Genomic DNA, 12,425 nt, shown 5'->3' with positions numbered 1-12,425 from the left:
CGTGCTAGTGAGTGTGGGGCAGGAGTCAGCCTTAGCCCGGGCGAACTTAGCAGGCCCACGCAGCTTTCCCATTTCGGGTGCGTGTAGGCACCACGTGTCCGAGCTGGGGTTCGTATGGGAACTGGGTCAGTTCCCGCGGCTGCTGCACGAGAGCTTTGGCGGGGCAGGGGGTGCGGGGGTGCTCGGGGCAAACGCCTCCCCATCCACCCCACCTCTGGCCTCTCAGGGCGACCCCTCGGCCCCAGCCAGCACATCTCTCTAATGCGCGTGCTCGTCAAGGTCCCTGTGTCCCCTCCGGTGAAGCTGCCTCGTCAGCCTCGGTTTCCCTCCACCTCCCCCCCCCCGCCCCCGCGCCGGCCGTCCCTTCCCGGAGGGGCGCCCCTCACCCACCCTGCCGCGGCCTGCGGCTCCGGACGCGGCTGTCAGTTTACTTTTCCGCGTTCCAGCTCGAACCCCTGGCCTCGCCCGCGGGGCAGCCGGCTGTGCACGTGCACGCGCCCGCGGCCGCGCGCCGGTGGGGGAGGGGCGGAGGGGGTAGGGCTGGCGCCGGCCGACGTGGGGCTCGCGCTCTCGCGGTCTCTCCCGGGCGGGCGCGGGCGCGCGCACTGGCGGGCGCGCGCGCGGACGGCCGGGCGGCGGCGGCGGCGGCGGCGGCGGCGGCGACTCTCGGAGGTGGGAGCTTCACTTTCCAGGACTCGGGCGGCCACAGCGGCAGCCGCGGGCAGCAGCCTCGGGAGCCGGAGCTGCAGCGGCCGGGGCCGGCGGCACTGAGGGTGAGTTCAGGCCAGAAGGACCGATCGCCGCGGGGGCAGGCGTGGAGGGGCGGTCAGTGCAGCGTCGGTGACTAGACGGCCCGCTGGGGACACCCAATCCCCAGGGCCTCCCTCCTGCCGCCCCCTCCCCCCGCCCTCGTGCCCTGGACGCCTTCGCGTTCTGAGGATCGGGGATCGACCGGAGCCGGCGACCTGTGCGGACGCCCCTCCCTCAGGTATCGTCCCGGGCCACAGTCACCCCCCTCCCCCCTCAGCCAGGGTTGCCTTCCCCTCCCCCCCCCGCCGGCGTCCCCCTCCCCCCGCGGGCCGCCCCTCCACGCCGCAGGTCTCTGCTTACACCTCTGCGCACCAGGTCCCTCCTTTCCGCCCCCTGGCGTGCCCAGCCCCCTGTGCCCCTCCCGCGAGCGTCCTGCCCGGTGTCTCGCCCTTTCCAGCCCTCCCCCTCCTCCCCCTCCCCCCTATTTTCTGCCCCTTCCCTGCCTGCCCTTCTTCCACCTTCACTTCTCAGTTCCCCATCCTCCGCTGCTCTCCAGGGCTCTTCCCTCTCGCAGCCGCATCCTGGAACTAAGTCTTTGCAAAAGTACAGGATGAATGTCACGGTGGGAAGTGCCCGGCTCGATCTTTTGCTATTTTCCTTAATTGCATAATTGCCGCACATGGTGCCTCTCTTGGCCAGAGTTGAGTCTGCTGCCCGCGCCCCCCCCCTCACCTCCCCCGCCTGCCCAGAGCAAACCTTGCGGGCGTGTATGTGTCTGCCCTGGTGTGGGGTGTGTGCTGTATTGGTCTTTTGTGATGCCCGGCGATTGGCACAGTTTGGAGCCGAATCCGATCTTACGTGGGTTTCATCTCCGCAGCCCACGCTGGCCTCGTTTGAAACTGGATTCTCCACCCCCCCACCCCACCTAAGCCCTCCTCCCCCTTCTTTCATAATGTTTTGACCCTTCTGCCCTTTACCGTTTCTAATGAAGATAAAGTGTGGCTTCTTGTGGCCCCCCCCTCTCCCCCCAGGACCAACCAGTAATGTCCAATCTGTCTTCCCTTAAGGAAATTAAGGCCGCTTTAGAAAGACATCATCCTGGGCTCGGTTGCTGTTAGACCCATTTGCATGTTTTCAAGATTCATCGGTTTTGCATTGTGTGCTCTTGGGGAGGCTCCGCCAATGTTTTTATTTACCGGTACAAAAGGAAGCCCTGGGCTGACCCTCACATTAACACGTGCTTCGTAAAGTTTCCAAGCTCACTTTAATTTTCATCCCCGATTCTTTAAAAAGCATGCTTCCGAATGGGTGATGAGTCAACCTGGCCCTTGAAAATCTAAACACTTTTACCCAGACGGGTTGGATGCTCCTGGGCTCTTGAGATGGGTTGGTGTGTGGGCTGATGCTGATGATGGAGTGTTTTCAAAGAATGCTCTTTCCCCTCCTCATCACCCCTCTCTGACATCCTCTGGGACCCAGCACCCTGGCTTATACTGGCTTAACAGCCCTTTCTCCTTTGCAAAATTCGCTGGCTTTTTAGAATTATTTCCTGACCGAATATCTTTAGAGCTAAGTTAAAAGTTGGATGTTACTAGATGTGCGTATAGTATAAATTATTTTTTTAGACGTTTTAGAAAAGTTTAGAGATAGGATTAGGTAGACAAATGGCAAGATCGTAAATAACTGAATTAAGCCTTTTTATAAAGAGTAGAATGATTACCTCTGTACTTGGATGCTACGAGATACCGCTAAAAGGTTTTTCTGGATTCATGGAGTGGCCTTGCTCGCTTTTGTGGTGCCAGTAATAATTATAGCCAAATACTTGCATTTACATGGAGCATCATATAAAAATAAACCATTTCATTTTTTATATATTGCCAGTTTCCAGGACTGTGATTATAATATAGCGTTCTTGGCTAGTACCAGCCTAGATATTTTGCATGTTGGAGAAGGAAAATGTATGTAACAAGTATAAGAACTCTTTAACACATTTATTCAGTAAATCTCTACTCCCAACCCATTTCTCCCCCAGGAACTAGGTTTTTGTGGACCCAAAGTGAAAGTATCAACTTAAATTTCTTAATAGCTTTGAAGCTGTCATTAGAGAGTAGCTCTGTGTTCCAAGCCCACTGGTTTATCCTCTCTTTAGACAATTATACCAGATTAGCGATTGAAGAATTTACCTTAGCAAAAGATAATTCTACAATATTGATTTAAAGTGTAATGAGTAAGGAGTTTTAATTCAGAAATTTTCATTCATTTGTAGAGAGGAGACAAAACACCAATTTTGTACATATTTGTACAATTTTGTACATTAGTACAAAACACCAATTTTGTACTAATTCCGATGAGCTATAGACCACTTTATTTCATAATATTACTTACACCTGAGTGGCACAATAATTTCCTTTCTATAATTTCCCCTCTTCTTAGCCATTTAAACCCAAAGCCATCTGAAATTTACCCTATTCTTGATATTTGACAAAGGTGAAAACTTCATTTGTGAAAGTTTCAAGGTTATCAGTAGTCTCAGATTAGTTTATCCCATGGTAGTATTTTATTTGGAAAAGATAAAATATCTCAGGTCAAAAGTAGAAATTGGTCTGTCTGTGAAACTATAGGAAGACTAGTTATACTTTAGTCTTCCTCTGATATTATGATAGTCTGAAATTTGGGTTTCAGATTATGACTCAGATTGAATAGTCCTTGTAAGTACTTATATGAAATCACAGTATTACTAACTATAGTGTGCCCTTGCACACACATGTGAATGTGTACCTTTATAAACTAATGTACACAACGGCAACTCTGGGCACAGTTTAATAAACTGAAGCTGCACCCCAGTAAAAAGGAATATTTTCTTTAGGTTTCTATCTATTTGTCATGTAATGGGTTGTTCCTGGTTTAATATGTAAAATAAATGATAGCTCACTCCTTCATTACACGTTTCTCAAAATATTACTGGCTGCGTCTGCTAACAATCCAAGGACCTTTCCCTCAGAATCATTCTCTCTCCCTTTGACTATTTGTGGTAGCTAATATGCTTTTATGTACATTAATTAATTATGTACACTAATTAGCTTTTAAACTCGATATCGTTGAATTGAAATAAGTTGAAAAGGAGTATTGGTAAATTCAAGGAGGAGAATTGAAATGAAGTTTAAAAAGCAAGAACTACGTTAGGTGTGTTCGAGCTAGAAATGAAACATACTGCTAAAACATTTCAGTCTTCTGTTAAGTGACTTTCATGCTCATAAAAGATGTCACAGCTGTAGGAACAGGTACAAAGCAGTCAGCGGTCTATCTGCTTCAAAGCTGCTTGAGGCGGGGACCTCATTTCGTTTGAAAGCATGGGGGGCTGGAGCTATTGGGTTGGAAATGGGTGGTGGTGTGGGTGTTGGACAGTTGTTTTGATTTTTCATCTCTGTGCTTCCTCAATCTTCCAGTCTCCCGCAGTGCTTTTGGGTTTAATGTACCAGAAATACATGAACAGTCCATATTGTGAAATTGCTTTGTTTTCGAATAGGTTACACGTTAAATCTTTGGTGATGACCACTTTTGAACTGATGTAGTCATGAACAGTTCTTTAGTTAAAGTATCTCTCACCTGTTCATTTCTTGATTATTTCAGAAATAGTTGTATTCCAAGTTGTAATTGCTAATTTGAAGAAGAGTAATGTCTATTTATGTAGATGGATATATAGATAGACTTATAGTTAGTATAGGGTCTTTTCAGGAGCAAAAAATTATGACTTCTAGAGGTATGTTTTGTGTTGGTAAACATGGCATTCTTAAATACAGGTGATTTCATTTCTAAAATACTAGTTTTGGAGAAGCAGAAGTAGCAGAACTGCCTAGGATCTGTATTTGTGTTTTCGCATTTAAAAGGAGCAGCGGCTGGAAGGTGCTCAGAGAGATTATGAAGAAGGTGCCCAGGTGGCTGGGGGGCTGCAAGTTGAGCTGCTAATGGCTGGCACTTCAGCTCCAACCCATGAGCTGCTCTGGGAGAAGGAGGAGGTTGTCTGCTCCTGTAAAGATTTGCAGCTTCAGGAACCCTAAGGGGCAGCTCTACGCTGCCCTGTAGGCGCGGGGACTCTGAATCCACCAAGTGGCAGTGGGTGAGACTTTGGTGAATACATCTGTGAGAACTTGGTTCAGTTCTGGGTACAGGGATATATGTTTGTGTGTGTATACATACACACACACATATATGTATACACACGCACATATATATTCACAGTAATCAAGCTCAGAAATGGGTTATGATAATGACAGTTGTGATAGACAATGATGCGCATATGCTGGCATTTTGTGGTCTGTCAAGTTATAGAAACTCTCCAGGTATCAACACTATTGAGGAAATTGGGTCGATAATCAGCGCGCTGCCTGGGAGCACAGAGTCGGCAAAGGGAATTTGAAATCTTGAGGGATATCTCATCCAGAAAGTCTCAAGGGGGAAAAATGTTTATGCTTTCCTTGTCTCCATCTCTTGTGACACATGGTTCCTTGGTGTTGCTGGGTCAGTGCTGACACCATCATTCGTTTTTATTTCGAATCCACGAAAGTCTTTGTGTTCAGAGGCTACTGAAAACAACTGACCATAAGATTATAACCTTAGCTGATTCTCCAGGATATTTTGATTGATTGACTGTGGATGTGAAATGCCCCATTTCTCTGTCCTTAGGACTGACGCACTAACCTCTCTTGAAGCCCTCAGCAGGTTGACTTAGCCACAGACAGAATTTCTCAGTCGTGGGGCTCTTCTCCAGTGGCTAGGAGACTAATAGGCACTCAATCCTTTTATTATTCCTATTTTCTTAAAGTAAGGGCGTGGTTGAGATGTAATTTGCATACAATAAGCCTTATCCTTTGAAAGTGTATAACTCTGGGTTTCCAGAATATTCTGAGTCATACAGCATCACTCTTTACCTCATTTTAGGATGTCGACATCCTGAAAGGAAAGCTGGTAGCCCTTAGCAGTCACTTCTTGCCCCACACAGTCTGAAACCACTAATCTACGTTCCATTTTTATGGATTTGCCTTCGTTCTAGACAGGACATTTCATGTGAATGAAGCGGTAAGGTACGTCGCTCCTGTGACTGGCTTCTTTTACTTGGCACGATGTTTTCAGGGTTCATCTGTGTCATAGCATCAGTACTTCATTCTTTTTTTTAATGGTGGAACGACATTCCACCGTGTGCATATGCCATATTTGGCTTATCCATTGACCAGGTGTGATGAACATTCGGGTGGTTTCTATTTGGGGGCTGTTAAAAAATAATGTTGGTGTGAACATTTTGTGGACACGTTTTTGCGTATTGTCATTTCACTACTCAAGCCGTTCTGAATGGATAGAGGAAGATTTGGGGAAGTCTAACTGTGCACAAAGGACACGTGTATTCATTTTATATCGCGATTTCCTGGCTGCGTTTTGAGGCTAACCTTATCTTTGTTTTGTAGCCCCATTGGCTAATCGACGTTTGGTTCTTTAATCCAGGGATCTAAAATGTCCACGGAAGCACAAAGAGTCGATGACAGCCCCAGCACTAGCGGGGGAAGCTCCGATGGAGACCAGCGGGAAAGTGTTCAGCAGGAACCTGAAAGAGAGGCAGTGCAGCCCAAGAAAAAGGAGGGGAGAATATCTGGCAAAACAGCGGCTAAATTGTCGACCAGTGCTAAAAGGTACCACATTGTTGTAACCTTTAAGTTTTAGCGTTGGCTTATCTGTTTTCCTGTCGCATGTAAACCTTTCTGGATTGTGAATCATGAAGTTTGTGGATTCCCGTGTGTGCCCCCTCCCCCCTCCAACCTTTAAGACCATCCTTTTTCCCCCCTCATGTTTTTAATTGTAAGGCATATGAACTTAACTTTTTAATTGGGTTGCCGTACTTGTTGAGTTGAAGGATGTCTTGATCTTTCATCATTGTACATGATCCTGGCTATTAAACTGTTATCAGACATAGGGTGCTAAATATCTCCCCCATTCTACAGGTTGTCTCTACGTTCTTGATCAAGCCCTTGGATGCACAAGAAATTTTCATTTTAATCAAGTCCAGTTTTTGTTGTTTCTATTTCTTTTGCTTCTTGCGTCATATTGAAGAATTCATTTGTGGATAAGCCTTTAAGTTTTACCCTGTCTTAAGTTTCTTAGTCTTACTGAACAGAAATAACGTTAATTGGGTAGCTCTAAAGAAATGGAATTAACTCGACAGTAATGAGCTATGGAATTCTCTTATTTCATCCATTTCTTGCTTTATTTTCTCTGTTTGTGAAATATCTAGTTTTCCTTCCGTCACTGATTTCTAGTTTCATTCTCTTGTGTCAAAGAAGGTACTTTCAGTGACTCTAGTGTTTTAAAATCTACTGAGGTTTGTGACCTAGTATATGGTCTGTCCTGGGAAATGATTCTGCGTGCACTGGCGAAGAACACGTATTTGTTGTTGTAGGGTGGTATCTTTTAGATCCAGAGGGTTTATAGTGTTGTACAGTTCTTTCTTTCCGTATTCATCTTCTGCGTAGATGTTCTGTCCATTATGGAAAGCCGGGCGTTGATGTCTCCAGCCGCAGAGTAGAACTGCTGATTTTGCCCTTCCGTTCTGTCAGCATTTGCTTCCTGTGTTCGAGGGCTCTGTTGTTAGGGGCATTTATATCTAGAATTGTTAGGTCTTCTTGATGAATTGACTCTTATGATGAAATAGGCCTCTCTAGTAGAGATTTTTACTTCAAGTCTGTTTTGTTTGATATTAATATAGCCATCTTGCTCTCGTTCGGGTAGGGTTTAAATGCATTCCCCCCCCCCAATCTTCTTTCACCTTTCACTTGTGCATTATCTTTGGGTATTAGTGTTGTTGTTAGGTGCCATCGAGTTGGCACCAACCCATAGCAACCCTGTGCACAGCAGAATGAAACCTTGTCTGGTCCCGTGCCGTCCTCACAGTTGCTCCTGCATCCACGCCCAGTGTTGCAGTCAGGCCATGCCACTGAGCACATCCCTCTTTCTCGCTGCCCCCCAGTAGAGGGTCTTCTGAACAGAATATAGTTGGATGATGCTTTATTATTCACCCTGCCAGTCTCTGCATCACAAACATTTAAAACATGAAATCAGATACCAGCATTGCATAGTACCAATTCAAGTCTCTAAGGATTTTTTCAAATCCATTTGATAGGAATTTTAGGAAAGTAAGGTATATGCTAACCTCTGAGAACTTCATGTGATTGGAACTAGAGCTTCTGATACTGTTGTCTTTAAATATGGTTCACAGTAACTTAAGGAAAAGTGCTTTTCACATTACAAGAATATGCTATAATTATAGCGTTAATAACCTGGTATAGTAATTGTTAAAGATTTCAGTTTTCAGGTATTACAGAAAAATGATAGAAAATCATTTAAATGGGTATTTTATTTAAATAATAAGTTTGTTTTTTTATACTTAGATGGCAAGAAGGTTATGTATATGAGGAGGCTTAGAAGTTTGTGGGAAAGGCCTTTTAATTCACTCTTTTTTCATTGTCAAAATAGAATTTATTATAAAGCACTCTATTATCTTTTAAATTCAGTACTGTATCTATTATGCTTTTTACTTTTTGGCAAGAATTTATTTCTTTAAAAAACTGGCATCCACTCAGCAGCCTGCTCTCAAGATACATCTACACAGTCTTGTTATATTTTCAAAAATGTAGCTGGAAAATAGATCTTGAAGTTAGACTGTGTCCCCAGTGACAAATTTTGATGATTTTGATTAAATTGACTAGTCAGTTCAGTAAAACATCTATTCTGAGATCTTCACTGAATTGATTCTTCTGCTGCTTTCATATATTGGCACATATGAATTTTAAATTAGATTTATTTCAAATTAACTTTGTTCAGAGGAGACAGTGTGATTTTATTGGATGCTCAGTAGAACACTGTTTCAGGACTGACATTTGGCTCAGGCGGTGAATTTTTGCTAAGTTAAAAAGTTGACTCTCTATATTCTATTGTGAACTTTTATTGTTCGGGCTTATCTAAGATTAATTTTTTCCATGAGAGAATTAGGCATTCTACCCCCGTAAACACTCTTGGAAACCCACAAAGGCAGTTCAACTCTGTCCTGTAGAGTTGCTGTAAGTTAGAATCAACTTGATGGCAGTGAGGTGGTTGGTTTTTTTTTTTTTTTGCGTTTCTAGGGAGAAATAATCTAAAATAACTATATTTGGATTCTAAACAATGTCTTTTAAAACATTAATATTTCTAAAATTGGGATGCATCTTACAATGGATGTTGACAGTTATTTAACCCTTGGTGTGCCTTGAAATCATCTTCAGGACTGTCCCTGAAATAGCTCCCGACCGTATCCTGCTTGCCAAGCCTGAAACACTTCATATAAAACACGGTCACAGGTTTAGAGGTGGAATTGAATTCTGTCACTGAAAGCACATTTCTTACAATCATAGTTCTGCCTATCACCTTCCAAAATTAAACTCCAGGCTTATGATTGAAAATGACTTGACTGTGTTTTCCAGGTGAGTTCAGGGACTGCTCTGAGATTTTAAAAATCACTGTAATTACATCTACAGTGATTTCTTAAGCATAAGTTCTTTGGGGAAGGTTTTGACCAACGGATCCTCTGGTGACTGAGAAATGCAGTCAGTCATCTGGCATGAGGGTATCTAAAACCAGAAAAGAACTGGTTTGAAGTCACCTTGTGGATTCCCTTGCCACAGACCCACGTTCTACTTTGTTTGGAGCGAGTTGCTTAAAATTTTTAACCTGCGGCAGCAGTGCTTTCAACGCGGCAATACTTCGTTTTTCTCAGCGGTGACTCCAATTTGCTGTTAAGCTGGGGGTTTCAGACTTTCTATCCACTGTCTCATTTTGGTGCTGAATTCTTCAATTCAGTCAGGTTGAATGAATCGTGATTCTGAGGATTCTTTTTTTCACCCGATAGCAAATGACAGTCACACGCAGTACTTAGAACAATGAAAACGTCAGGCGAGCGTCATGCACACTGGAAGTTCGTCTGTGTTTGGCTCCTGATGTGTCTGTTCCCTGGTGTAGCTGCTGACGTTCTGATCATGACAACCTCAGAAGAGGCACTGCCAAGTGGAAATTAGAAAGTCAGACAGTTGGCCAGCTGACTTAGCACTACAGAAATAATTTCATCTTAAAAATTATCTAAAAAATAATAAAAAGTTCTGAGAAGACAATTTCTGTGTTTGACTCGAAAGACTATGTCCTCAGTTTTCCACCTTATCAGTGAACAATAACTAACTTTGCTTTTCTTATCGTTTGCATGGGGACTGATAGCTGTCATACTTTGAGAGCTCTGTGAGATTCATTTAATTCACTTTTAATGGCTTGAGATCATCAGGTGAAAGGTGCACTGCTAAGTGTGAATTATTGATAGTTTTTCATTTTTCTTCAGCCTCAGGATAGTGCCCGGATTAGCTACCTTCCTTGTCCCACCTGTCAAGACCGAGAAACTTAAATTCATAGCATGCTCACAAGTTTTGAGGTAGAGCTGAATTACTGTCATTGAAAACAGCAGGATATCTTACAACCGTTTAAATAGAAATTCTTAATACAACCTTTCCTATTGAGAGAAATACAACCATTCTTAGGTGACAGTAGCTCAAAATATATTATGAGACAGTGATTCATTGTTCAGACTTGTCAAATTTGTCAGTAATTTTTTTTAATATTGAATATTAGGAATTTAGAATTATAGCCATCTGGAGTTCAAGTTCCATCATTTAATCCTCCGATAGAAAATTAATTATATTTTTAAGGCAAAGGGTCAGTAAGACATAAAGGTTGATTTTTTTTTAATGTTTAAAATAAGTTTTATTAGAAGAAGTAAACATGCTGCTTTTAATGGCTGTTCATCTGGCTCTTGGTTTAATAACGATGAAAAAATTTATTTATGAGGGAGGGAGGGTGGGGAAGGGAGGGGGAAAGATGAGAAGCTGGTACCAAGGGCTCAAGTAGAAAGAAAATGTTTTGAAAATGATGATGGCAGCAAATGTATAAATTTGCTTGACACAATGCATGTATGTATGGATTATGATAAGAGTTGGACAAGCCCCCAATAAAATGATTTTTTTCAAAAAGTTATTAATTGTAACAACTATTACTAAGAACTGATGGAAATCAAGATCATTCTATTCAAACACTCCTGGATCCCAGTTTTCTTCCCTAGAAACAAACGTGTACTTAATGTACTCTTAGTTCTTCTATTGGCTTTCTGCATAACTAAATAATACAAGGAGGCTTCAAAAAGTGTGAAGAAAAATAGAAAGATAATGGAGTGTCCCCATGAACTTATTGACGCTCCCTTGTATATCTCGTGTTGACTTTCTAATTTTAAATAGTGGTTTAACTCAGTTCTAACCAATGATTTAATGCCCTTTTTGGGGTGAGTGTAGCAGTTAATAACTTGATGAAAATGATTACACATTTTAATTTGCTGCATGCTTGAACTAGAAATCTTTCATATGCAACCCTTCTCCCCCCCTCCCCATTTTGGGGTATATATGTATGTCTTTATTTTCTCTTTTACTCTTTGTGGTGCACCCCCACCCCCACCCCCGTCATCACTGTCTCCCTGGAATATACTAAATTTTCTGATCTGTGGGTGAACACTCTTTTACTCCTTTCAGAACCTCCCCCGCATACCCTGCCCCCTCCAGTAGAGTCCTGACAGAGCAGAGGCTGACTGTGCTTGTGTTTAGTTTGGTGGTATTCCACTTAGTTATATAGATTCACAGTGAAAGTTTTATACTTTGTGAAATCTATTAAAGGTATTCTAATCAGATGGTTGAGACATGCCATTTAATTATGGGCCATATGTGTTCCTTATGCATGTAAACACATCATAAATTTGTGTTAAAAGGAAATTACTGCATTTTAAAGATAACAGATCAGGGAGTTTTAGTTTCCAATAAACACCTTTATTTTATAGGAAGAGAACTGAAGGAGAGAGAGAGAGAGAGAGAGAGAGAGAGAGAGAGAGAGAGAGAGAGCTAGAAGCCCGAGAATACACAATTAATGCGATATCAGAATTAGGATGAAAGTATTTTTGATTTTGTCCTGCTTCGCAAGGTCTCCCCAACCTGGAATCACATAGTTTAGATGTGTGGACATTATATTCGTAGTGTGCGATTTCTTAAGAATTTGGAGAGGGAAACCCAAGTATTTGCATAGGGAATTTCAAAAGAACTAGTTTAGTCATCTGTAAAAATCCTGGCCTCATCTGGCCTGAGACCAGAAGAACTAGATGGTGCTCAGCGACTGGTCCTGATTTTTGTGGCTAGGGTCACAGTAGATGTCCTGATGGAGTAAGAGATGGTTGTAGAAAAGAGCCTGACATTCTAAAGGAATCCACACTCGTGTTCCCGTTGGGACTCAGTGACTCCTCAAGATTATTGCTTAGATGTCCTCTTGAATCTTTGTCCAAAAACTATCCTCTGATGTCACTTTTTAGCGAAATCAGAATTTGGCTCCCACAATAAATAGTATCGCCTAGGAATACATGTAGGCCCTGTGCTACAAACGGCCGACTTCAGGATAGCTCTTGCCTTTAATCTTACATTCTTTTACCTTCACTTTGAAATGATTGAGCAAATCTACTCACAGCAGATTCTTTTTTCATAATCACCTTCACTTGCTGCTGGTGCAGCTTTTAAATCCTGGAAGAA

At 43.1% G+C, this 12,425-nt stretch overlaps 1 protein-coding gene across 3 annotated transcripts in view; it reads left to right on the top strand.

Annotated features, from left to right (window-relative positions):
* The first annotated feature begins 620 nt into the window (after positions 1-620).
* UBE2E2 (ubiquitin conjugating enzyme E2 E2) overlaps positions 621-12,425 on the top strand; it is a 349,451-nt gene continuing 337,646 nt past the window's right edge. The window contains exons 1-2 of one of the 3 annotated variants that reach the window (XM_075547166.1): positions 621-773; positions 6,247-6,431. In XM_075547166.1, coding sequence (XP_075403281.1) covers positions 6,256-6,431 — 176 coding nt within the window. In that variant the 5' untranslated portion in view covers positions 621-773; positions 6,247-6,255. Of the gene's footprint in view, positions 774-822; positions 989-5,711; positions 5,832-6,246; positions 6,432-12,425 lie in introns of those variants that run through there. The other 2 variants (XM_075547167.1, XM_075547168.1) reach the window with 2 other exon arrangements.

The sequence above is a fragment of the Tenrec ecaudatus genome, chromosome 4 (assembly GCF_050624435.1).
Source record: "Tenrec ecaudatus isolate mTenEca1 chromosome 4, mTenEca1.hap1, whole genome shotgun sequence".
NCBI lineage: Eukaryota > Metazoa > Chordata > Mammalia > Afrosoricida > Tenrecidae > Tenrec > Tenrec ecaudatus.
Note: the sequence above shows the minus strand (reverse complement) of the source record. Positions and strands in the feature narration are given on the sequence as shown.